The sequence below is a fragment of the Manacus candei genome, unplaced genomic scaffold (assembly GCF_025592945.1).
Source record: "Manacus candei isolate 608988 ecotype Guabito, Panama unplaced genomic scaffold, ASM2559294v1 h1tg000171l, whole genome shotgun sequence".
Taxonomy (NCBI): domain Eukaryota; kingdom Metazoa; phylum Chordata; class Aves; order Passeriformes; family Pipridae; genus Manacus; species Manacus candei.
The window spans coordinates 560,563-584,648 of NW_026138219.1; the positions used below are offsets into that span (position 1 = coordinate 560,563).

The 24,086-nt window shown below is 41.8% G+C and overlaps 1 protein-coding gene across 1 annotated transcript; it reads right to left on the reverse strand.

Annotated features, from left to right (window-relative positions):
* Positions 1 to 470: 470 nt before the first annotated feature.
* LMNB1 (lamin B1) lies at positions 471 to 22,550 on the reverse strand. The gene is made up of 11 exons (XM_051773542.1): positions 22,062 to 22,550; positions 12,582 to 12,738; positions 11,754 to 11,879; positions 10,532 to 10,702; positions 9,014 to 9,139; positions 6,261 to 6,481; positions 4,793 to 5,018; positions 3,595 to 3,699; positions 3,046 to 3,165; positions 2,196 to 2,306; positions 471 to 1,200 (listed from the first exon to the last, which is right to left on the reverse strand). The coding sequence occupies exons 1-11, from the start codon at positions 22,415 to 22,417 to the stop codon at positions 1,159 to 1,161; spliced, it is 1,761 nt and encodes a 586-aa protein (XP_051629502.1). The 5' UTR covers positions 22,418 to 22,550; the 3' UTR covers positions 471 to 1,158.
* Between the last annotated feature and the right edge of the window lie 1,536 nt (positions 22,551 to 24,086).

Consider the following 24,086-nt stretch of genomic DNA (forward strand, 5'->3'; position numbering starts at 1 on the left):
TTCACCAGAAAAGGGAACTTATCCAAGATGAAAGATGTTAAAAAGCCATAAAGTTTGCTATGAGAGTAATTCTAGAAAAAAAGTTCAATCAACTTCAGAGGTTCTGGCCATGCATTAAAAAATACATCAGACTATATCAAAGATAACTATTTACAGTACTTCCAAATTTTTCTTTATGTTACTGTTGTGCTTGTTTAACCTGTTCAGATTGTATGATGTAGTAAAAACCAGTCCAATAAGAACTAGTCTGTGAGGAAAGACAAAGCGTGGAAAGTTATGCAGAGCTATATTCAAGCTCTAAAGAATTAACTTTCCAAATATGAAGTAATGCTACTCATTATTCAGAAGAAATCTTTGTAACTCAAAAGCCACTGTTCAATTTACATGGATGTTTCTTCCGCTTCAAAGCCTTATCAGTTTCAAGTATTCAAGAGTCATTCAACTTTTAGCTCAGTTCTAGAAAGAAACAAATTCCAAAAACTTCACAGCAACTTAAACAGAGATACTTTATTAAAAGTTTTTTGACATCAAATAATGCAAAAAGGACAGAAAAAACTTTCAACATTGACAAAATTACAATTGTTTCCCATACAAATGTAGACTAGATCCCTAGGGACTTGGTCTCATTCCTAAAAACTGTAAACAAGTAAGGCAATCCATATTAAAAGAGCCTTCTATTTGTTAAATAAACACACAGGAAAATTTAAGCTGGTAACGCTATCTTAACAACACAACTACATGATGTAACATGAATCCTCCTGCAGAATAAGCACTCTAAACCAATCCCCAACAGCACCTAAATACAAAGAGGTCAATAATAACTAGTCTAGAGTGGTGTAATCTATTAAAATCGATCCCCAAAACACACTGGAATATTTCTATTCCAGCAAGGTTTCAATAAAAAGAGACTGGCATATAAATCTGGGAGACAGGAACATTAATTTCCAAACAGTACATTTGTTTGGAGTCAACAATTCACATCCTGCGAGAAAGTCAAGATACTTCTACAAACCTTCCTTTTTTCAGTGGCAAAGGAATTTAAGGCCATCAAACTTGCAGCTTCAAAATTCACAGACAGAAAATAACGTTGTGCTTCTGAGAAGGCTCTGTTCTGTAGGCAAGGATTACTTTGACTAGAGGAACCTGGATGACTGGCAGTTACATAACCAGACAGTTTCTGCTGGATGCCCTTTGCTCTGCCTGTGGTGAACAGAGAGAATCATCTTTGATTACAAAAAAAATACATCTAGCAGTAAAATATTTTGCTACTCAAAATAATATACTGTATGTTTTTAATATATTAAATTATTAGCGTGGCACGGGATAAACAAGAGTCAGTATGCAAAGCTGTTGTGGTGGGGGAAAAAAAGTGTTTTTTCACCCTGGAGTTAAAAATGGTAACCCCCAAGGGGGTGGTGTCTCTCTTGGTGGGGACCCAAACAGCGCTCCTGCAAAATTAAAACATATCACACCAGACCGGAAAAGAAGGATGATGAGGTAGTTGAAGAGGAGAGTGGCCATGTTCTGAAGCCACGAGGAGAAGGGGCAGTAGCTCCGTTGGGGGCTAGGCCCCTACAGCCCCCGGCAGGGGGGCTACAAGAACTTGGAATAGTGTTAAACTGGGCCAAGTTCTGTAGCTGAGAGCTGGAGGAGTTTCTCCACTGTGAGCAGCAGCAGGAACGGCAGCAGAGACAGCAGTGAACGGAGGCTATGGCTGAAAGCCAAGAGATAAGAAGAAAGCATGCAGCTAAGCAGAGAGGCAGAGATCTCTAATGGAGAGAGAGAGAACTAAGCTCTAAGGACAGAGTTTTGGGGTAAGAACTGAACCAAAAACCCCCAAAATCCCTTTTGAGACACCTTCTAGAGAGGAGGGGTGGTGGACTCCCACTTGAGGGGAGTCTTGGAATGCAGCAGTACTGGAGAGTAAGAGAGTTTAAGGAAGAAAAAAAATCCCCATCTTTAAACTTTCCAACCTTGTTTTAAGAAAATTCTTCTCTCCAAAGGAATATATTAACTAAAATTTTTGCACTGCTTTCAATAACACAGCTCCATGCTTTCATTAATTACTGCTGAAAAAAAACCCCAAAATAAAAAAACCCACCCACATATGATATTTTTTATGATTTTTTTAGACTTCATGACTCATATCTCCATTTTTTCAACCTAAATAACCTTGTTAACCTAAGACAAGATACCTGCTGGTGGGAAAGTTCTTCTTCTTCCTCCAGAGGTTCAAATCCTTCTAATTCTTCATCTTCCCCTTCACGTCCTGTTGTTTTGAAGACAGTGCTTCTTTGAGCAACCTCCTGCAACAGAATTTTAAGATTTGACACCCCCACAATCTGGTGCTCATCTACTCAGACTTTGAGAAAGGAAAGTGTCAGCTGTTGAGAAAATTACTTGTACTCATTTTGTCTACAGACTTTTTAGATACAGCTGTGCATAAACAGCATTCCTAACAGTTTAATTTTAAACCTCTTAATGATTAAAAAGTCTTTTTCTAACAAAACACTCATCAAGTTCTTACAAAATCTGCTTTCTTTCATATGTGTATTTAAATATTCTTTCAATTTCAGTATTTCATAGTAACTGTTCTAGCCAAAGCTTTAAATCCCACCTTACTAGAATTAATTCCTCATCACTTGAAGTGAATTCCACTGTAATATTCCTCATAAACAGTTTTAAGGAAAACTAATTTAAAAAGCCAAATCACTGAAGAGTTCACTAAAACCTTTTCTTTTCAAGTGTATTCTAAGGCACTGCCCAACTCCTGGCATAAGGGCAGTATCTGAACAAGTAATTCTACTGCTTGAACTCAATACAGAGAAAAAACCCACACACTTAATAAACTGCATTTCTAAACTGCAGTTTAAGACAGTCAGAGGTAAAGTGTGCTTGGTTGGAAAGCAAAAGGAGAAAACTTAACTAAACACTCCAGTGCACTCCTTTGTAAAGTCCTAACAATGGTTCCACCTTGTAATTGTATTATTCGTAGGTGATGGCACCACAGAAAGACAAGTTTAAACACATCTGAGGTGACCTTACCTCTCCCTGAGAATTCTTCAGTATAATTTTCACATCTTCACCAGTACCCCAGGAATTCTGGTTCTTCCAGATGAGGTCAGTGGGAGGGCTTGCAGTGACTCCAGCATTTGCAGCCCAGATCTGTTAACAGAAGTCACACGTGAACGTTATTTGCTAGTCTTGTACATTTCCAAGTTATTTACTGAGTTAAGGTATTTTCATTTAAGTGACACTTGTGAATCCCTTCAGTTAAGGAAGTACAGGCATCTGCTTACATACTTCCAAAGTTTCTTAAAATAAAACACATTTTTTAATGCAGAGACTTTTGAATATGTAAATGTGCCTGTATATGGTGAAAATTATTGTTCCATGTAGAAAGCAAGTTTCTGAAAAATATGGCTCAGTATCAATTGTCCCAGCAATTGACATAACCAATGCACAATACAAATACAGGTGATTATTTTCTGAACATGTACACAGAAAGGACAAAACAAAAACCTTTGTGTCTTACTGAAACACAAGTTGGCCTGAAGTCCATTTAAACTGAGAAGCTGAAGCTTGAGAACTTACTGTAACAGTTTGGCCTGCCTTTAGTACATATCTTGAGGTACATCTGTAACTAGCAGAAGTGTCTCCAATTTTTTGGATCATCTCCCAGCCTCCCATAGGTTGATCCTAAGAAAAGAGAGAAAAAAACCCAAATATTCCATCAGCATTCATTTATGCATGTAGGGTGTTTTACCTCTAAGGCTGTGACCCCTAGCAAAGTGCTAAAATTATGAACCACTTGGAACAAAACAGAAAATGTGTAGTTAAATAAAAGGTGTGGGGGACAAATCTGTGTGGTAAACAAGTGGGTGTATGTGGCAGGAGGGGAATACAAGCTCAAAAAACTCAGAAAAGGAAAAAAAAATGCAGGTTCTGATTCACTGGAAGTAGTTTTTGACTTGCCTGAACTGAGTCACATAAACACAAAATTGTATAGACCAGACAGTTGTCAAGGTTTTTTTGCATTCACCAATGAAGTCATCACTCTCAGCCAACATCCCAGGCAGGAGATGATGGCAGGGGGGGCAGAAATTACAAGTAATGTCAGAGGGGAAAAGGGGAAAGCAGGAAATATACTTAATATAACAGGATTGGTTTGAGGGAAACATAAGGAAAAGTTGTGATCCTTATTTATCAAAGGATTCTTTCATTTGAGTAGATATGTGTAATTCCCCAATACAAACTCCAACCTATTAACAAAATCAAATAATCTCAGTAGCCACTATAACTGAGGTGGCTTTGGCATGGGAACTGAGGGCTCCCAAAAACTGTGGATACAGTCAAGGAAGAAAGAAAACTACAATTCAGAAAAGCTATATGCAGATACAAAGGATATTGGCAATTAATTTCTTTTGTATTTGTATGCATTTCTTTTGGGGTTTTTTAAGGTAGAGGAAGTGCCTGACAGGCTTCTAAAGCAGCCTGATGTCTGCTTGCAGTATTTCCTGTCAGTAACAGTGCTATCTGTAAATATTTACAGGTAGGTCACCTGCAATGCAGAACTCTGAAGAGTTCTTTGGTGGGTGGGCAACTTAGCAATAAAACACAAGCATTTAAAATCATTGGGAAGAAGTCATCATCAGTCCAGAATACTGTGTGAAAGCTTATTTTGAGACACACTAGCTCCTTAGTGACACTAAATCAAGATGAAGCCCAACAGCTGAAAGGCTGCTGAGGATGCCCTTCTACCTCCACTCCTTGTAAATGTGGATTTTCCAACCTGGTCAGAGGTGTTCTTCAAACGGATGAATTTTCCATCAACGTCTATCTCCTCAATGGACACATTCCCAGTGGCAGAAGCTGAGTGGGAAATGATAACACTACTGCTTGCTTCAGACTCCTCCACATCAATCCTCTTCCTCTTCCCTCCAGCTGTTCGGACACTGCGGCTTGACGAAGCCCGGGAAACCGTCACCCGGGAGGATGGGCTTGGGGTGAGTTTCAACCTGTATTGAAGAAAGTGAAAAGAGATGCACACACCATATGAACCTGGAGAAAAGAGGGCTTGGAGTGGGGGGGACCTTCTTGCTCTCTACAGCTAACTCCCTGACAGGAGGTTGAGGTGAGGTGGGTGTTGGCCACTTCTCCCAGGTAATAAGGGAAAGGGTGAGAGGAAATGGCTAAAGTTGTACCAGGAGAGATTTAGATTGGATATTAGGAAAAATTTCTTCGCTGAAAGAGTGGACAGGCATTGCCTAGGGACGTGGTGGAACCACCGTCCCTGGAAGTGTTGAAAACACCTGTGTGACACACTGACCACAGCAGTACTGGGTTAGCAGCTCAACTCAATCCTAGACGTCTTTCCTTCCTTAGCAATTCCACGATTCTACAATCACACTTTGGTATTACTTTTTCCACCATTTTTTATAAACTGTCCTCCATCTCCTCTTCTTCCCATAGAATTATACAGCAATATAGTAAACAAAGCATCTTAGATGAAGAAATGAAGCCTGAAGTGCTTTCTGAAGACTTGAATAAAATGCTGTCAAACAACTGATTAAGGTTCCTGCAGCATGGACTACTGACAGACTATTACAGTAAGATCACAAAGGCATCTCTATGCATTTGTTAAAGACTGAAAAGAAAAAAACCCTAGGGAGAGTTAAGCCACTGTAGGAAGTTTAGGCAAAAATCCAGATGGCACAAAAGCTTCTGCTGTTTCATCCCCACACTTTAGAGGTGTCAGCCTCGCCCAGCTCAGAATACAGTGAAGTACCAAACTATTTTAAATGACAGCTGTGACATCAGGTGAAAATTCTCAGTTCTGATGAACTCTGAGGCCAGATGTGGAAAAATGCAGCTAAGTGATAAGCTGGACAATCATACTGGCCATTATTTCATTAAAATTATTCTATACTTAAGGAAATTTGGCTAATAATTAATTAACCTTCTAGTAATTTTGAAAAAGAATATTAACCATGGCACTAAACAAGATGTACAAATGATAGTTAATTACAACACCCATGCTGAACCTTAACTAAAAAAATGGTGTTTGTTGCCCTGGGAGCTGTAGGTCTGATACCCAAGGACTCATGGGGACTTAGAACTAAGTCTGTCAGAGAGGAGGAGGCAAAACCAGTGCTCTGGAAACTGTGGTCAAGCACCAGTAGGAACTGCCTTTTAACAGAGAAAGAGACAAGTAAGGGGAACACAGGGATACCACCATTTGTTGCTACATTCTTTAGTACCTCTCCTCTTCACCCTCCAGCAATTTCCGGTATGCATTGATTTCCATGTCAAGTGCCAGTTTAACATCCAGAAGTTGTTGGTAGTCACTCAGTTGTTCCTGCATGACATTTCTGATCTCAGCAATTTCCTTCTCTTTCTCAATCAGCAGTTTGCGGGCATTTTCCTGTTCCTTTGCCAAGCTGTTCTCAAGTTCTTGTGCTCTGTCTTGCCACGCTCTAGACTAGAAAAGCATTGAAAACACAGTGGTGCAAAGGAAACCTCACTGAAACCCTCATGTGCTCTGCTATTCAGGCAACATGAATTTCAGAATGCAAAGTTGCACATCCTCCCCTGCTTCTGAATTCAAATTCACCCTCCACTCCACCTACTACAAACATAACATCTCAACATTCAAGTTCCAATGAAACTTAGAACATACTTTGAGAGGTGACTGTCTGCTCTATTTTTCTGAAATCTGGAAATATACTACTACACCTGAATTTACTCATGAAAGAAAAACTGAGCTTAAGAGTTAAACCATTTAAGAGGTGCTGGGCAGGACACAGGATCAGTCTCTAAGCTGCACCAGGGGAGATTTAGGTTGGGCATTAGGAGGAACTTCTTTACAGAAAGAAAAGGTGATTAGACATTGGAATGGGATGCCCAGGGTGGAGTCACTGTCCCTGGAGGTGTTTAAGGACATGGTCTGGTTGATATGGTGGTGTTCAGTCACAGCTTGGACTCAATCCGAAAGATCTTTTCCAGCCTAATTGGATCCATGATCAAAGTTCAGCTCAGTTTACTTCAGACTGCAGTAATTGCTCTTTAGCTTTCAGACGTCTGCTCCCCACCTCAGTTTACTGCTGCCAATTCCAATTCTGGGAGGGAGGTGCCACTAAAAGAAGAGGGGTTGTTGTCAGTGAAAGCCTGTCTGCCCATTGTCAAAGTTCAGCAATAAGCATTCCTTTTTTTTTATGACAGGAAAGCTAATTTGTCACATCAAAAATCCCTTCAAGCCAGCAGAACCTTTTATTGTACATACCAAATGGAATGCTTATCAAAGAAAGGCCAAGTGATGACAGATTTAAGGTTTACCTTCCATAAGCATGCTTTCTTCTGTTTGATAGTGTCTTTAGATTTTTTTAATTTAAAGGACAGACACAGGAACCAATGCCCCACAATCACCAAGTTGTTGGCAATTGCTATGCATGAACTCTATTTAGGAAGTCATCACAGTCCAGAGATAGTGAGAACTCTACATGTCTGAGACAAAGGACCAGTGTAACTGGTTGTTAAGAGTCAGATAAGAAATTTAATAAATGTCACATGGAAGATCACAGTGGAAACTACCTCAGCGCTCAGCGTTGGCAAATCAAACCAGACCAGCACCAGTGGTAAGAGTTTCCTTCCAAGAAAACCAAACTGAAGTTAGTGCCAGTAAAATAAAAAACAAAACTGTACTGGTTGACATCACTAATCTACAAAAAAAAAAGAAAAACAAAACAAAAACAAAAACCAAAAAACCAAAAAACCCAAACCCCACAGGAAAATGTTTCTTTTGGTGGAAAATCACAGTCAAACTGACAGAGGTTGATTTTGATAGCCTCGAAGTTACCTCTGCAAATTCAGAAGTTCTCTGAATGTAGCTGTTGCTCCCAAAGTAACAGAACACAGGTAATTAACTAAAAAAAAAAAACAAATCTGACTGAACCATCAAAAGATGATGTTAATCTAAATGCAGAAATAAGATTTAAGTGGCCAAAACTTTCAACCCGATTCCTCTGTAACCTCATGCACATTCATTACATTAAGCTGCTCTTTTCCAGAGAGTAACTTGACTATAGAACAGGAAAACTGGGAAGACTCATACATAAGTATCTGCAAACTTATTTGGAACATTATAAAATAATGTCTCCTGCATTTATATTTTTCAGTCAAAATATACAGACTTTTCATGTCCTAGTAGAGTCCACTAAACAGCAGGAATAAGATTCAAAATGTATCACAGAAAGGATCAAAGACAATTCATATTCTTCCAAAAAAGAAATTTTGTTGCATTTTCAAATGATTAGTAAGTTACAAAAGCTCACTTCAGAACAAACTCCTAATACTTCTCATAGTATACTTACTCTAGTACTCCAATCAAATTAATACTGAATATATGACATTGTATCATACATCTTTGGGTGTGATCTAAATATAATTAGTTTCTGCTCAAGACCCTGCTCTACAAATGTTCAACTTATTTGATGTATTTACTCAGTGTCGTATTTCATCCTAATCCGGGTAAAATGGCTTCATGGGGGTTTTTTTTTTTGGTTGGTTGGTTGGTTTTTTGCGGTTTTTTTAGAGGTCTAGATTCAAACAAGATCTAGAATAAAAGAGACAGTGAATAGAAACTGTATATTCCAGTTCTGGGTTTGAATGTTGCTTTGTGGAATCCTACACTAGGCTGTCCAATTACTACAGAATTAAATTGCTTCGAATGTCAAGAACTTTTAACACAGAGCTCTCTTGTCTAAAATTGCCCCATCTATCCACAAAAATTTTCACAAAAGCCATTTAACACCACCATATTTCAAATACTCTGCAGCAGAATACTGCACAGGAGAAAAATCAAGTTTGTCAGAAGGAGACATTAAGGAATTTGAAAAAGTACAGAACAGAAGACAAATTCAAGTCATGATACTGAAGTAAAGTGAAGAAAGTCCTTTAATAAAAAAGACCAACAATGGTAATTAGCAGGACTGTAGAGTCACAAACATCTTTTTACCTCCTTCTGAAGGCTGGTGATGTGGGAAGACAGACCCTCAATTCGCAACTGACTTTCATTCAGTTGTTCTCTGATTGTGTTGGCTGCAGAGCTGTTCATCTCCGAAGACAGTCTGGCACTCTCCAGCTGCAGTAGAACAGGTTAAGACATCAGTTTCAAAGCAGCTTTTGCTAAAAGGAAGATGAATCACCCAAACCCACATATTCAACACTAAAGCCACGAAGTTCCTCTGTACCGCTCTAACACAGTGAGACATCTCTTTCCTCAGGGGTTAAATATAGTATGGCCCTACCTGAAAATCACAGTACTCTGAATATTTATGCTAGGATTAAAACCTTGAAAGTCTCCTTCATAGACATTGCTGAAGCTAAGTTCAGTTTTCCTGCTGGCAAATGTTTATTTAATTACTGTAGCACTGTTTTTGAGTGTGTTTAATAAGAAGTCAAACTGAAATTACCAATTGTCTTAAAACAAGCAAACCTGTTAATTTTCAGCCAACATAAGCAAATGGTAATGTGTCTATAGATTACAGCACCAGTGCCAAAAGCTACTACCTGCTTCGCTCAATCACAACTTCAATCTTAAATACTTTTACTTTTTAAAAATAACTACCTCATTCCTGCTGAACAACACAACACACACTTGAGCTGCATCACAGACTTATTATTGAACTTGTTGATGATGCACTGGAATATAATTTTTTTTAATAGGAGTCCAAAAATACAGAAACAATATACCTGAGGAGAGGGATCAAAAAAGCCTTCATTATGAGAGGTTGTACTTTTGGCTAGATCTTATTTTAAAATATCATCTTTTCCAAGTCAGATAGAAGCCCTGAAGATAAGCAGGCTGAAAAGACTGAAAACCATGTTACTAAATTCAGTTTGTATCAACTTTCCTGCTGTCACATCCCACCTTGCTTTTAAAAATACTAACTGCAATACGTATAGTCACAGAAACCAGGTTCAGTTGAGACATCAAGATGCCTCCTGACATAACTGCGGAATAAAGCAGAGGAAGGAAATGATGAAGTATAACTGATTTCAGCCTGAGTTCACTTTCCCTCTAGAAGAGTGAAAAACAGAAGTCACTGGGTATGGTAAAACCTCCAAATGTTTTGTACTGGGTCAGAGGACCCTACTCTTGCTGTCTTCTCAGCAAGTCCTATTATGAAATAACCTTTACACAAAATACAGGACACCTGATTGATCATCAAAGTTCAGTATGATACATAACAACACATGACCTTTCCTTGAATTCACAGTAATACCAGCATTAATCCCTTTTCCCCTCCACAGTTCACCTTCACAATATGCGTCCTACTCTTATATTATTATTACTCTTCATGAGGACTAAACCTGCTCCCAAAATGAGATGTGAAAATGCAAATTCACATTCAAAAGTACAGTAATTTTAAGCCAAGCTCCATAATAAAATACTCTGAAATGCAAGTAATTATGGTACTAAGTAGAACAAAACCAAAGTGCATCAAACAACTGTATGAAAATAAGTTCTCACTTTGGAATGGTAAGTCTGCTCAAGCTCTGCTTTGTACAGCCTCACTTGTGCATCATGGTGCTCTCTTATTTCATGAAGGGCTTGGGCCAGTTTATGCTCATATTCAATCTGACGCCCAGAATCAACCTCAACCAAGCGAGTTTCATGCTTCTTTTTTGTCTCATTGATTTCCTATGAAAACCAGAAAAACAGAGTAACATTCAGTAAACACAAGACAAAATTTTTAGAAGACTATCTGGTGAGTGGAGAGTTATACAGGTTTTAGCTGCCCTTGTGGATCAGCACAGGATTAGTCTGACATTGAAACTTTTAGTAGAAACACAGGGCCATTTCCCCAGTCTGATCTGCACAGATAAATAAGCATCTTATTTTGCAATAGCCAGTCACTGAAATAAGAGCTAGGATACCATCAGCATGTAAAGTCACATTTCCTTCTGAGAGCTGTCTGCATATTCAAACAAATACACCTCAATATGATGAGTTTAGAAATACATCGCTCTTTCTTGAGGTATCTTTTGTGCTTGCACAAGATGTGCAGTTGTGAACTGGAACAGTCACTTTCACTAAACAGCATTTTCTTCATTTGTTTGTACGCTTGCCTGCAATCCCCTCCCTCAAAAAAATGGGATTCCAATAACATGAGCAGAGACAAAAATACTACCAGCAAGGAAACGTGCACAAGGAACAAAAGACAATAAAGTTTAGGTACATTGTTACTTCCCTAAGGTTCCTCCTGGAAAGCCTCAAGGATTTTAGTGAAAGGGTGGCAAGAGTAAGTTGTAAAAGACAACTGTTCATCACCTTTTGTTTCCATTATTTTAAAGCATCCTATTAGAAAGGTTTGAAATTAAAACCATTACAAGTCCACAGTACCTGTCTGAGTGTCCCTCTTCCCTTTATTTCTCGTAGAGGGATTATGAGAAAAATTACTAACCTACTTTCTCATTACTATGAAAAGACATGTACATTGCATACCATGGTCAGAACTTAACATGAAACACCATGATATATGAAGTTATTTTATCACAAAAGCCCAGAGTTAACATATTTTTTGTAGAAAAAGGAAGTTAGAAATCTTCCAGCTAGAACAGTGAGCTCTGAGTAGGAGTTCAGAAAACTTCCTGAGGTCCCTCCCAACCTAAATTATTTTAGAATCCTGGAATGACCTCCCAGTTGTCTTCTTCCCTTTAAAAATGTTAGTTTGTAAGACTAAAGCATTTACCTCCTCATACATATTTTTACGGAATTCCAAATCCTCAGTGAGACTCTGACAACGGTTTTCAAGATCCACCTTCTGTAAGGTTTCACGTATAAGCTGGTCCTTGACAGCAGCTAAAGAAGCCTCAAGCTTTAAGAAATAAAAGAATCAACACAACAATTACGTAACAGAACTCACATAACACAATGACCTCAGCTACACAGAACTACAGAAAACTAAACGTTATGGCTGAACTTGACAATCAAATCCCAGTATTTACCCTACTAATGCCTTCCCCCCCACACACACACGCACTTTTGCAGTTGCTTACAGAAGTGAGTTCTAGATATTTCACATTGGTAACTGGCATTAAAATGCTATTTATCCATTTTACCTACAAAACTTAATTTTTAATACATGGCAAATACTAATTTCCTGATATCCTCAACTCCTCTCTAGGACAAGACTTTTTTTTCCTCATTGCTCTGTAAGACACCCAGAAGATGGAGGACCACAGGTAGAATCAAAAGGAGGGCAGAGAGAATCACAAACTGATACTTGTCAGCTATTTGTTATCCATCTTTCTGAAGTCAGTCTGTCTCTCTAAAACACTTCTAAATGTTCACTTCTAAACGCTAAATGTTCACTTCTAAAACATGTCAACCTTATTTTGAATCTTGACCTGCTTTCCTCCCCGTAAGTACCATCTCTTGCCACTTCAGAGCCTGCAATTTTAAGAGCACTCTATTCCACCATTCATGTTATGAATAAACTGAACAGTACTGAACTCAGAAGCCTACTCAACACTGCTTCCAGTGCTAATGGTGATGGTTAAAGATCTCGTCTTCTCACCTGTCCAACTTGAGTTTTCAACTCTTGAATTTCTCCCTCCAGACTTTTCTTATCACCAAGGGCTGTGGCCAGAGCAGCTTCTTTAGAATTGAGGGCACCTTCACATTCTCGGAGTTTAGCCTGGACTCCACTTAGGTCAGACTCCTTTTTTGCATAGCTGGAATAAACCAGAGAAAGTGGTAAGAAAGTCTAGAAATGCCTCCGAAGTTGACTGCTGACTAATAAACCAATCTACATCTCAAACTTGAGATACTTCCGGCAAAAACATTTTGTCTTAGCTTAATTTACTCAAATTTAAATCAACTCCTTAGTTCTGCTTTTCTCACCTGATGTAACAGCAGCTTAATATTTTGCTTGGGCTGTAGAAACCTATAGAGGAAAGTCAAGAGCCTCAAATCCACGAAACAGACACAAAAGGGAAAACTGTGTGTTTATCAAAGGTAAAGGTGTCTGTCTTTCTTTATGAAAACAAGCACACAAGCTTTTCAAATTACCTTCGAATTAGTTTTTGTGTCTACACAAGTGATCAAACAATTTTGTGATGTTTATTCACCCAAACAAATTGTTCAAAGAAATCAAACAAGAAAAAGTAATACCACATAAATACAACCCCATGCTCTTTAGACTAAATTAATTTTCCACAAATTGGCTACAACTGGCTACTATCAAAAATAAGGGAAAAGAAACCCATATTCAGAAATCAAAGTGTTTCTTGATCTTTGAGAGCATAAGCAGCCATGTTCAAATGTGTAACACAAATTCTCCAACTTCAGAGTTTGTTCTTTTTCTTTCTGGAATACCCATGTTCCTCTAGCAAGGGCAGTAGCATAGAGAAGGATAGGATGCTTATCATCAAACTATGAACATTTTACAGGAATGGACAGTCTCAGGCTCAATAATACCACAGCAAGCACTTCATCACACTTTTCTCACACTTTTCTTTCCAGAAGTGAACAAAAAACCAAAAACAAAACACAACCGACCAAACAAAAAAAATCAGAATTAACAACATAATTCTGAGAAGACTTGAAAATTGGATAAAGATTCTTAAGAACGAGATTCAGAATACACCCACTACTTCTTTTAATCACTGGACAGCTTATAGGAAAAAATAGAAATTTCTCAACAAAACAAAACTAACGTAAAATCAACACAATTTTTAAGAGGAGAGACTCTAAGGTTTAAAAGATGCTTTTTGAAGATGACCTGCACTTGACATCGTGCTCAGGACAGGTGTCTGCACAGAGGCTTGCACTGCGTAAGGATGAAGGGATGGGATCCATGTCTGGACATTTGAGCACCACAGCCACCACATGGCAGCCTTTATGTAACAGACTAACAGCCAGTGCTAACACTGGCTAATCCCGATCCTGAGGGATTAGCACCTGCTCTCCTGTGGGAGCACCCAAGGGACAAGGAGGCTGTGAGAGCCCCCACCATGCACAAACACCCCCTTCTCAAATTTTTCATTCCTGCAGCTCGACTCTTATCCAGTCCCTTCTCTGACATTTTGCTTCTCAGACCCACAGCTACGTAGACAGCTCAGACAAGAGCACAGGATTTAGGTTTTGGACACATGGGTTCCTACTTCCACAGCTCTCTGCATTATTCAGTGAGGCATTTGTCCTGTGTCCTCTCCCACCCAGGCCTGCTGGAACCTCAGCATGCAAGGAAGGTGTGCAGCAAAGTAGGAAAAAGAGGGATATAAAAGTGTCTTGCTATGGTATATCTGTAAAAAGAAAATAATCTCCATCACCTATTAGGAAATATGAGGGCTCAGAGTAGGCCTTTGCTGTTTGATCACTGCTGGGAAAAGCCTGATTCAAAACATGGAAAAGAGAGCCTCTCTCACAAGACTTCGTGCTGAAACCAAGCCAAAGATAATCCTTTCCTTTTTCAAAAACTTCCTCTGCTGTGCCCCCCCAAATGATGATGTCATCAATGTACTGCAGGTGTTCTGGAGCCTCACCCTTCTCCAGTGTAGCCTGGATCAGTCTGTGGCAGATGGTGGGACTGTGTTTCCACCCCGGGGTAGTCAGTTCCAGGTGCACTGCACGCCCCTCCAGGTGAAAGCGAACTGTGGCCTGCACTCTGCTGCTAAAGGGATGGAGAAGAATGCGTTTGCAATATCAATGGTGGCTTACCGTTTCTCTGCCTTGGACTCCAGTTTGTACTGGAGCTCCAACATGTCTGGCACACGGCACTCAACATGGGGTGACTTCATTCAAGCCACAATAGTCCACAGTCAATCTCCATCCTCCATCAAACTCACCTACAGGCCAGATGGGGCTATTGAAAGGTGAGTGGGTCTTACTGACCACCCCTTGGCTCTCCAGCTCTCGGATCATCTTATGGATGGGGATCACAGCGTCTTGGTTTGTTTGATAATGTCTATGTACTGTTTTAGTGGCCGTTGGCACTTGTTGATCTTTGACTTGTAACAATCCCACAATGGAAGGATCTTCTGAGAGGCCAGGCAGGGTCGATAATTGTTTAAAATTCTTTGTAGCCACTGTGGCTACAACAAAAGCCCATCGATACCCCTTTGGATCTCCTGAGGTAATTAATACCTAGGATGCAAGGGGCTTCTGGACCAGTTGCAATGGGGTACTTTTCCCATTTGCCCCATTAAACTCACTTCAGCCTCTAGCACTGATTCAATACCTTTTTGATGCTTTTACAAGCTGGTAGGCAGCTGAGAAGAACATTCTTGCCAATGGGTCAGCAGAGAAAAATGAAGTATAATATGGACTAGCAACAAAAACATAATTAAAACCCATAATTAAACAGCATCTGTACCACTAGAGAAAGAATTACCAGTTAGATCAGCCCTTCCTTGCTTGTTTACAAGATTAGCTGTGAAGCCATACTGCAATTTAATGCAACTGAAGCCACAGAAGGGGGTGGGTGGAGAATTAAAATTAAGCACTACTGCCTTGTTAGTGTCATGAGTGGTCTAATTGTAAGGCAGCTCATCTGAACACACTCTCAAAAAAAAAAAAAAACAAACTGGAGCTCAACACTTCAAACACTGAAAGCCAGATGAAATCTCAGCATCTCAGCAGTGTCATCCCAGCCTTAAAGGGAATACAGGAAAGAAGGGAAAGAAGATCAGAAAAGCCTGTGTGATTTATAAAAACAAACAACTAATGTATACAGCATATACTTCACCCCTACACTTACTAATTTTCACCAGGAAGAACTTCAGCCTCTTGACAATAGCTAGGTTCTGCCTCCACAGAAAGCCAAAGCTGCATTTGAATACAACAAATAAAAAAACCTCAAACACCTTCCCATTATAGTGCTCAGAAATTAGCTTGAACTGAACTCCTTCAAGTAGTTTGAGTCATGAAAGGAAAATAAAATCAAAGAAATAATTGTTGACTTGCGCATCTTCTTCAAAGCAGCAGCTTGGTTTTCTTTCTTTTGACTTCAAAGTGTGTGGATCTTCTTATCCATGGAATTGTTTACAGCAACCTAGAATTTCCTGTGATCTCAGGCCATGTAGAAAAGGATCATTTTCTACCAGTTTAATAAGTTGAACTGACCTTCTGGAGCCAGACAAACCACACCACTAATGCAAAGTAAGCAGTCAGTAGCCAGATTTCAGGAGAGACAATTTAAACGCTCCTTTGACACTGACCAAGTGCAGGATGTCACCATGTTAAAGCAGATTTTTCCCATCTTCCACACTCACCCACTCATTTCTGCCAGTACTTACAGAATCAGATCACGAAGTTAAAAGCATTATCAACATTAATCAAATCCTCCTTGAAAAACACTGGTTTTCAGCCAAGACACAGATACTAAGTGTTGTAATTCTAAATAATTACAAGCCTATACTTACAACCATACAAAATTACATGTATTGCACACTGGGCTGGTTTTCCACTCCAGTTGTAGAGAAATAATAACGGTAGAAAAACTACAGTCATTAATGCTTTATGTTTTACTTGGCTACCAGTCAGTTTTCTGTATTTTTCCCCTGTGGCAGACAAAACAGTAAGGCTGTGTTTTGCAAGGAAGTGATTTAAAATAACATAACATAAAATAACATAAAAAACTTATGTCTAAGATCATTCAAGTTTTTGTATGGAGATCAACATGAAAATAAGAGTAATTGGACAAACAGTGATCTATGTGAATCCCACTACTCTAAACAGGTATCTAAGCAGAACCTACATACATGCAGCACATACGTATCAAGTCACTGCCCATTACCAGGTTATTGTTACAGGTCCACATATTTGAGACCAAATATTTATGTCCTACAATGAATGGAACACACGCTTAATTAAGAATATAACTTCAGTTATATTCTTACATTTAGGTGGCTCAAATTATAGTGCAACAAGTTAATAACTCTACTCCCCCACTCCTTACTCCTTGGGTGCTCTTTGGTACATATCAAAACAGATTTCAGATTAAGGCTCCATAGTTCCCCAGGCTCCAATCTTTGCCTCACTTTCCAAGATCACCTATAATAATGAAAATACACTTCAAAAGAAATTTTAAGTCGCCTTCCTTAAAACAGTTCCTCTAGCTCATTACAGCGTACCACACATGCACCATGGAAAACCCTGGAACAGGTGCACCTTTGCCTGCACTAAGACAACACGGTTCTGTGTAGTTGCTCAGCATAGCAGCTGCAAAGTGCCACACTTGCACAGTAATTCAAGCCACAGGCTGATAGGAAGCTACTACTGGTGTTTATTTTACTGCCTAACCCCAATGCAAGATACACAGCAAGACAGACAGACAATCTCTTTAATATTTAAAATTAACAGTACTAGTTCCTTGCCACAATTACATTTGCTTTAAACGTTTGTACTCTACCAGACACCCGAAGATAATAAAGGAAGATTATTTCCTTAACCAATGTCTTCAGTGAAACACGTAATTTCCTTCAAAGTTTCTTTATCACACTATCTCCAGAGCAGATGCACTTCATCATTGGAAAACTGCCACAGTGAAATCTCTGCCTGTCCAAGACAAATGTAAACAAGGGGTTTCCTAAAAGAACTCATAACACCAGCTTATGCTTCCTAAACAATGCGATTTCCTCACATGACAAATCAGAATAGAGACACATCCAGCCAGGGATTTTGATTTTGTTAAGTCCCCATAATGAACATTCTTGGAAATAATATTCTTATCTTGGAAATAATTTCCACTTGTGGAAAACTACCCTGAAATTTACCCCATAAGCAGACCAAATAACACAACAGCTATCAGGCAGCCCGACTTTGTGAACTGCCCTTGTTCAACATGAATAGGTAACACAGCTGTGTCAAACTTCACAATGTAAGCCATTGTCAAGTTAATTGCTCAAATTACACATCAGAATTTATCCTCCACCATTCTGGTCCTACAGTTCTCCCTGGTTTGCAGTTGCTGTACACGATTAAAGCATGACACACTTCCACTCAAAAGCGGAAGCTTTATCCAGCCTGTTGGATGCTGGAGTGATGGAACAATTGGGAGCTTTACTCCTGTATCTGCTGTTTAAATGATGACATTATGACTTGCCTGAGGATCATGTATTTCACTGCTCTGCATGCATTGTATATTTTGCCCTTTTCTCAAGGAAATATGAAATTTGCAGCAGTGTGAAGTACCAGCCAAGGCAGTGAGCAGGATCACAGTTTTCCAGCCATGTTTCTCAACTCAGTGCAATATGCAGTTACACAACTCAAAGTGGATGGCTGTGGAAGCAAGAGCAAAGATCATGAAGTTCCCAAGACCAGTTTCAATCACCACTATGAGCTTAGGCTGTTGAACTACAGCTGGTGTCTTCCACAGCCCTTGACTGCAGAACAGTGGCAGTCACAATTAAATATTTATTTATTTAAAGGAACGAAGTAGAGGGATGTCTTTACAACAGCTATCACCAATGGCAAAGCATACAGTACAGTCATGCATAATCAACAAAGAGAAAATGAACTGGAAATACTGTGAAACCGGTAACTTCTCCCAATTCTTTCACATATTAGAGAAGAGACGAGATCTCCCTCTTCTCTTCCTCCCAAGAGCTATCCAACAGTTCCATACATCTAAATTCAAATTACATCTTTTTTCCCCCACTGTAGGGGCCCAGACCCAGTTGTCAGCAAAAAAGAATCAGATCAATTTGAACCATAAACCTTGGGCAACAAGAGCTGACAAGAATCTCGTGATTTGGACCTTCCTCATAAGACCTGCTGAAGTACAACTATAAGGATTACTCTGGCTCCTGCAGCAAAATCAAAAAGGACTTAAAGATGATTCTATCAGGCTATGTCTAAAACCCCTTAATCCCTTTAATCCTGGTTGAGAGAAAAATTAACCTATTGGCTAAACTGCAGTAACACTTGTGTAATTCCCTAATTAATATAGCTCGTCCTCCTCATTAACGTGTCCAACCCCAAAGGCCCTTAAATTGTGTTCTCACGTTCAATAAAATATTCCAGTTATACCCCATACTGGGATTGCTTAGTTTTTGACCCCCACTCCCCAAAGTTTTGAGATACAGAGATTTATTTTCCCTTATCTTCATTCTACCCATGATAAGCTTCTTTTCACTTTTACAACTACGTATATAAATTCCCCATCCCCTCCTCACAACAAAAATAAAGATTTTTTTTTTTCTCCTCACTTTTTCCCCCTAGTTCTCTAAGATCTGACATACCAAGGGAAGCCTTCGTATTTATTTTGCTACAGCAGTACCAACTGCATGGCAGGCACTCTAGAAGAAGTGTATGCAACAAGCCTGTTATATACAGCAGGATCAGCTATAGAAACAAATGCAGTTTTTCTTGAGGGATTAAAAGTATCAACAGTATGGTCCATCACACCATAAATATGACACTGAAGTCAGCAAATCAGAGTGAAATCAAAGTCAGCAAATAGGTGACTGGGCCTTAAATTTAATTTTTGCAAAGAAAGAATAAGAAAAGTCCTGCAGTGCTTTGAAAGCGACTAGAAGCTTGGGTCTGATGTACTACTGAGGCCAAGGGGCTGAATGATGACTGGGATAAAATAATCAATCAAGCAATTAAGAAGAATGTCATCCTAACTAGAGAAAGCAGAGTTGCACGTGTGCCTGGGGCAACAATAACAACACCTGCAAAAATACTCAAACAGCACAGGGAGACCAGATAGACCATGAATCATATTGACCAGCTTCAGACAACTCAATGGGGAATCATCTGTACTCCCTCCACAGACCAAAGAGCTATTTCTTGAGAGCTATTTCTTCTACCATTTATCTTCACTGGTTCTCAAGGGAACCAAAGCCATCGCTAATCTGAGTCTTATGACAGGGGTACCAGGATATCTGATTCACGTGAACCAAGCATGCCTGAAAACTTTTTTTTTCAAGTGTTTCTGTTAGATCCAAACTACTACATACTCATAATTAAACTAAAGCCACTGCATACATCTCACCGCAATTATGCTTTCTGAGAGGGCAAGGAAAATTCTGTTGAGAACACAAATTCTCATCTTACCTTGCAAACTCTTAAACCTGACAGCACTCTCATGCACATCTGTGTTTTAAGAGTATTTTTCATCAGGTTATAATACAACTTCACAGCTTTAAGAAGTCATCAGGGAGTGTGCTCCAGCTCAGGTAAAAAACCCCTTTTGCGCCTTTTTTAAGACTTTGTAAATAGAATCACAGATAAGCTGAGATATCCATCTTAAAAATACTCAAAGATGTCATAAAAAATTGCACAAACACCAACAAACAGCCACATACAAGTGGAATCCAGCAGCCTTAAACAGCATTAATTGTTTGTTTTACTGGACTATTCAGGAGTTGTCCAGATCTATACTCTGTGTTCTGTGGAGCACAAAGATGAACTTTTTGGGACAAGTACTGACAAGCTATCAAGCACTAAGACTTCACTCTTTAAAAAGAGGCTGTAGCTGCAGCACAAGAGCAACCCCTTTCCCCTACGAAGTCATTTTTTTTCCCCTCCAAATATTCCATCACAGGACAAAGTAAAACAGAATACAAAGGACCTCTGTGTTTACATTATTAATGGCCTGGTTCCAGCCACAGAAAGGAAATCTACTACAGAGTGCACTAGAGCCCAGTCCTCCACATGCACTCTTTTGAGAAGCTGACAGAAGTGTGTCTTCCTCAAAAAAGTCACAAACAGATGGAAATTCCTGGCTTGACCTTTGAGTCATGTCACTTTAGTGCCTTTCTGCAGCTACACCTGGCTTTCCCTGTCACTGTCAACAATCACTTTGATTTAAGGCCTTCATGGGGCACTGAGAGGTAACCTAAGACCAGACTCCCTATTAAAAACTCACGATTTTTTATTTTTTTTTTAAATAACAAGTCTAAAGTCCAAAACATACTGGGGCTGTCTGCAGACACATAAAAACATCAATATGCTGGTTCACACACGAAATATCTTTTTCATTATGAAAAATCAGGGCTGAGAGCACATTTAACAACATTAGCAGGTTACACAATGGGAGAAGAAGATTAGCAACTCCAGGGTGGGGTTTTTTTTTTTTGCAATACTCATAAACCTTGTGATTCCAAGACTAAAGCTACAAGCCAAGTGGGCCTAAAACTACAGCAGAAAAATCAAAGAAATGGAATTTAAGGTGAACACAAACAAGGAAGGAAAAGAACAACTGAATCGAGTCAGATGTGTAAGGAGCAAAAATCTGGTGTCACAAATCAGTTCACTGCAAGAGCAGAGATCTTGGCACTGTGCCACAAAGGCGTAAAGCCGGTAGGCAATCTGGAGGATGTGTGTACACGAATCTGCCTTTTGTGACATCTGAACAGTCAGCAAGACGCACAGGAATTACAGTTCTCTTTTGTTTTAAGTCAGCCCCAGGGATAGGACAGCCACAGCTTCTCTGGGCAGCCCGGAGGGCCTCACCGCCCTCACAGGGAAGAACGTCTCCCCAGTATCCAATCTAAACCTGCCCTCCTTCAGCTTAAAGCCACTCTATACCAGTGTCAGAAGCCCCTCTCCAGCCTCCTTTAGGTGCTGGAAGGTGCTCTAAGCTCTCCCTTATTGCGGCTGGCAACCAAAGCGCTCCATCCGATTTTCCAAGCACCAACCTCCCCGGGTAACCCGCTCCAGCGCCACATCGCCCACACAGCAACGAATTTCGTCCTAATATCCAACCTAGATTCCCCCTGCTTCACTTTATACCCACTCGCGCCCTCATAGTGCACTCCGGACCCACGTTCGCACCACCGGGGATGCTCCGGGGACCGGCGGACCTGCTGCCGGCGGGGGCGGCGCTCCGGGACGGTGCTTCCCGCCGGGGCGGAGCGGCAGCGCTGCCTCTGCCTCATTCATTCCTTCATTCATTCCCAGGCGAGAATTCACCGCGGGAGCCAGATCGGGACCCGCCGGTTCCGCGGGCGGGCGCGCACCGCCGGTACACCCGGGAGCAGCCATCCCCATCCCATTTCCATCCCCACATCGCCGGGGCCTCTCCCAGCCCTTCCCCGCTGCCCACCTGCCCTGAAGCTTCTGGTGGTCGGCGCGGATCTTGCCCAGCTCGATCTGCAGCTTGGCGCGCTCCCGCGCCGTGTCGTCCAGAGCCCGCCGCGCGTCCGCCAGCTCCGCCTCGTAGATTGCCTTGAGCCCAGTGACCTCGCGGCCGCGCACCTCCTCCCGCTGGGTCGCCTGCAGCTGTAGCACGCTGTTCTCCGTCTCCAGGCTACGCACCTTGTCGATGTACACGGCCAGACGGTCGTTTAGCTGCCGCAACTCCTCTTTCTCCCGCAGGCGGGACATGCGCGTCGGGCTCTGCGGCATCGCGGCGGCGGGGTGGCGGGTGCGCGGCGTGCCGGCTGGGCTGGGGTCGGCCATGCGGGAAGCGCGGCAGGGAGACGACAGCGGCGGAGCGGAGAAATGGCTGGAACCGCGGCCACCGCCACCCCCTCTGGCTGCGGCTGCCGGGGCTCCGCGGGCTCCGCGCCGCTCCAATATGGCGGCGCCCCCCACCGCGTCCCACTTGACCGCGCGCCGGCCAATCGCGGGGCGCCGCCCGCGGGATCAATTCAAAACCCACCAACGGCCGCCGGGCGCGCCATGAAGGCCACGCCCCCTCCACCGAGGCCACGCCCATCGCCCCGGGGCGCGCTCCCTCTGCTTGTGCCCGCCCCGCGTTCCCAGAGCCGGACAAAGGGACCCTCAGCAGCGACCCCTCACCGCCACAGAGGGGGCTCCCTGGGTGTCCCCACACAGCCCCTCCGGGACCCCCAGAACTCCCACCTGGCCCGGCGGCCTCCGGGGAGATGCGCTGTTCTGGCTGTGCGGTTGTAAATCACGTAATAGCGGAATTAATTAGGTTGGAAAAGAGCGCATAGGGTACAGGTCTGAATTGTGACCCGACACCACCCTGTCAAACAGACTGGCATCGAGTGCCACGTACACTTTCCCCTTAAACAGCTCCAGGGATGGGGACTCCACTATCTCCCTGCGTAGTCCATTCCAATATCTAATCACCCTTTCTGTGGAGAAATTCTTCCCGATATCCAACCTAAACCCCCCCGATACAGCTTATGACTATGGCCCCTTGTCCTGTCCCGTGTTCCCTGGGAGCAGAGCCCGACCCCTCTCTGGCTCCACCCTCCTGTCAGGGAGCTGCAGAGGGCAAGAAGGTCCTCCGAGCCTCCTTTTCTCCAGGCTGAGCCCCCCCAGCTCCCTCAGCCGCTCCTGGTGCTCCAGACCCTTCTCCAGCTCTGTTCCTTTCCCTGGACACGCTCCAGCCCCTCAATGTCTCTCTTGTCTGAGGGGCCCAGAACTGCCCCCAGCACTCGAGGTGTGGCCCCAGCAGTGCCCAGCACAGGGACGGGCACTGCCCTGGGCCTGGGACACACCATGGCTGGGACAGCACAGGGACCATTGGCCTCTTGCCCACCTGGGCACACCTGGGCTCATCTTCAACTGTGCATGTTCAAATGTGCTCCTTTGGTGATGTGGCTACAAATCACTTATAAACAAGGGATTTTGCTGCACCAGACATTTCTTAACCCAAATTTACTCCTCCCTCACCTGCAGGCTTCTTGCTGTGGTTTAAAAATGATGTTGACTCCTGGTCCTGCCTGAGTGCCCAGTGTTGGGCTCTCTCAGGGGAGTTCTATACACAGAAATCTCCCAGAGACAGGATAAGAGGACCCAGACTGAACCTGCACCAGAGGAGGTTTAGGCTGGACATCAGGAAGAATTTCTTCATGGAAAAGGTGGTAAAGCATTGGAAGGGGCTGCCCAGGGAGGTGGTGGAGTCACTGTGCCTGGAAGTGCTTTAAGAAAAGACTGGAAGTGGGGCTCAGTTCCCTGATCTGGTTATGGTGGTGATCATTCAAAGTCTGGGCTTGATGACTTCAGAGCTCTTTTCCAACCTAATGGATCCTGTGACTCTGTGAATTTGCTCATTTTAGTATCCAAAACACAATTCCCCAGGCTGAGTCAGCCCAAGTTTTGGAGTTAGCATTTGCATATTCCTTGTCTGGTGTCAGTCTGGCTCCTGAAGGTT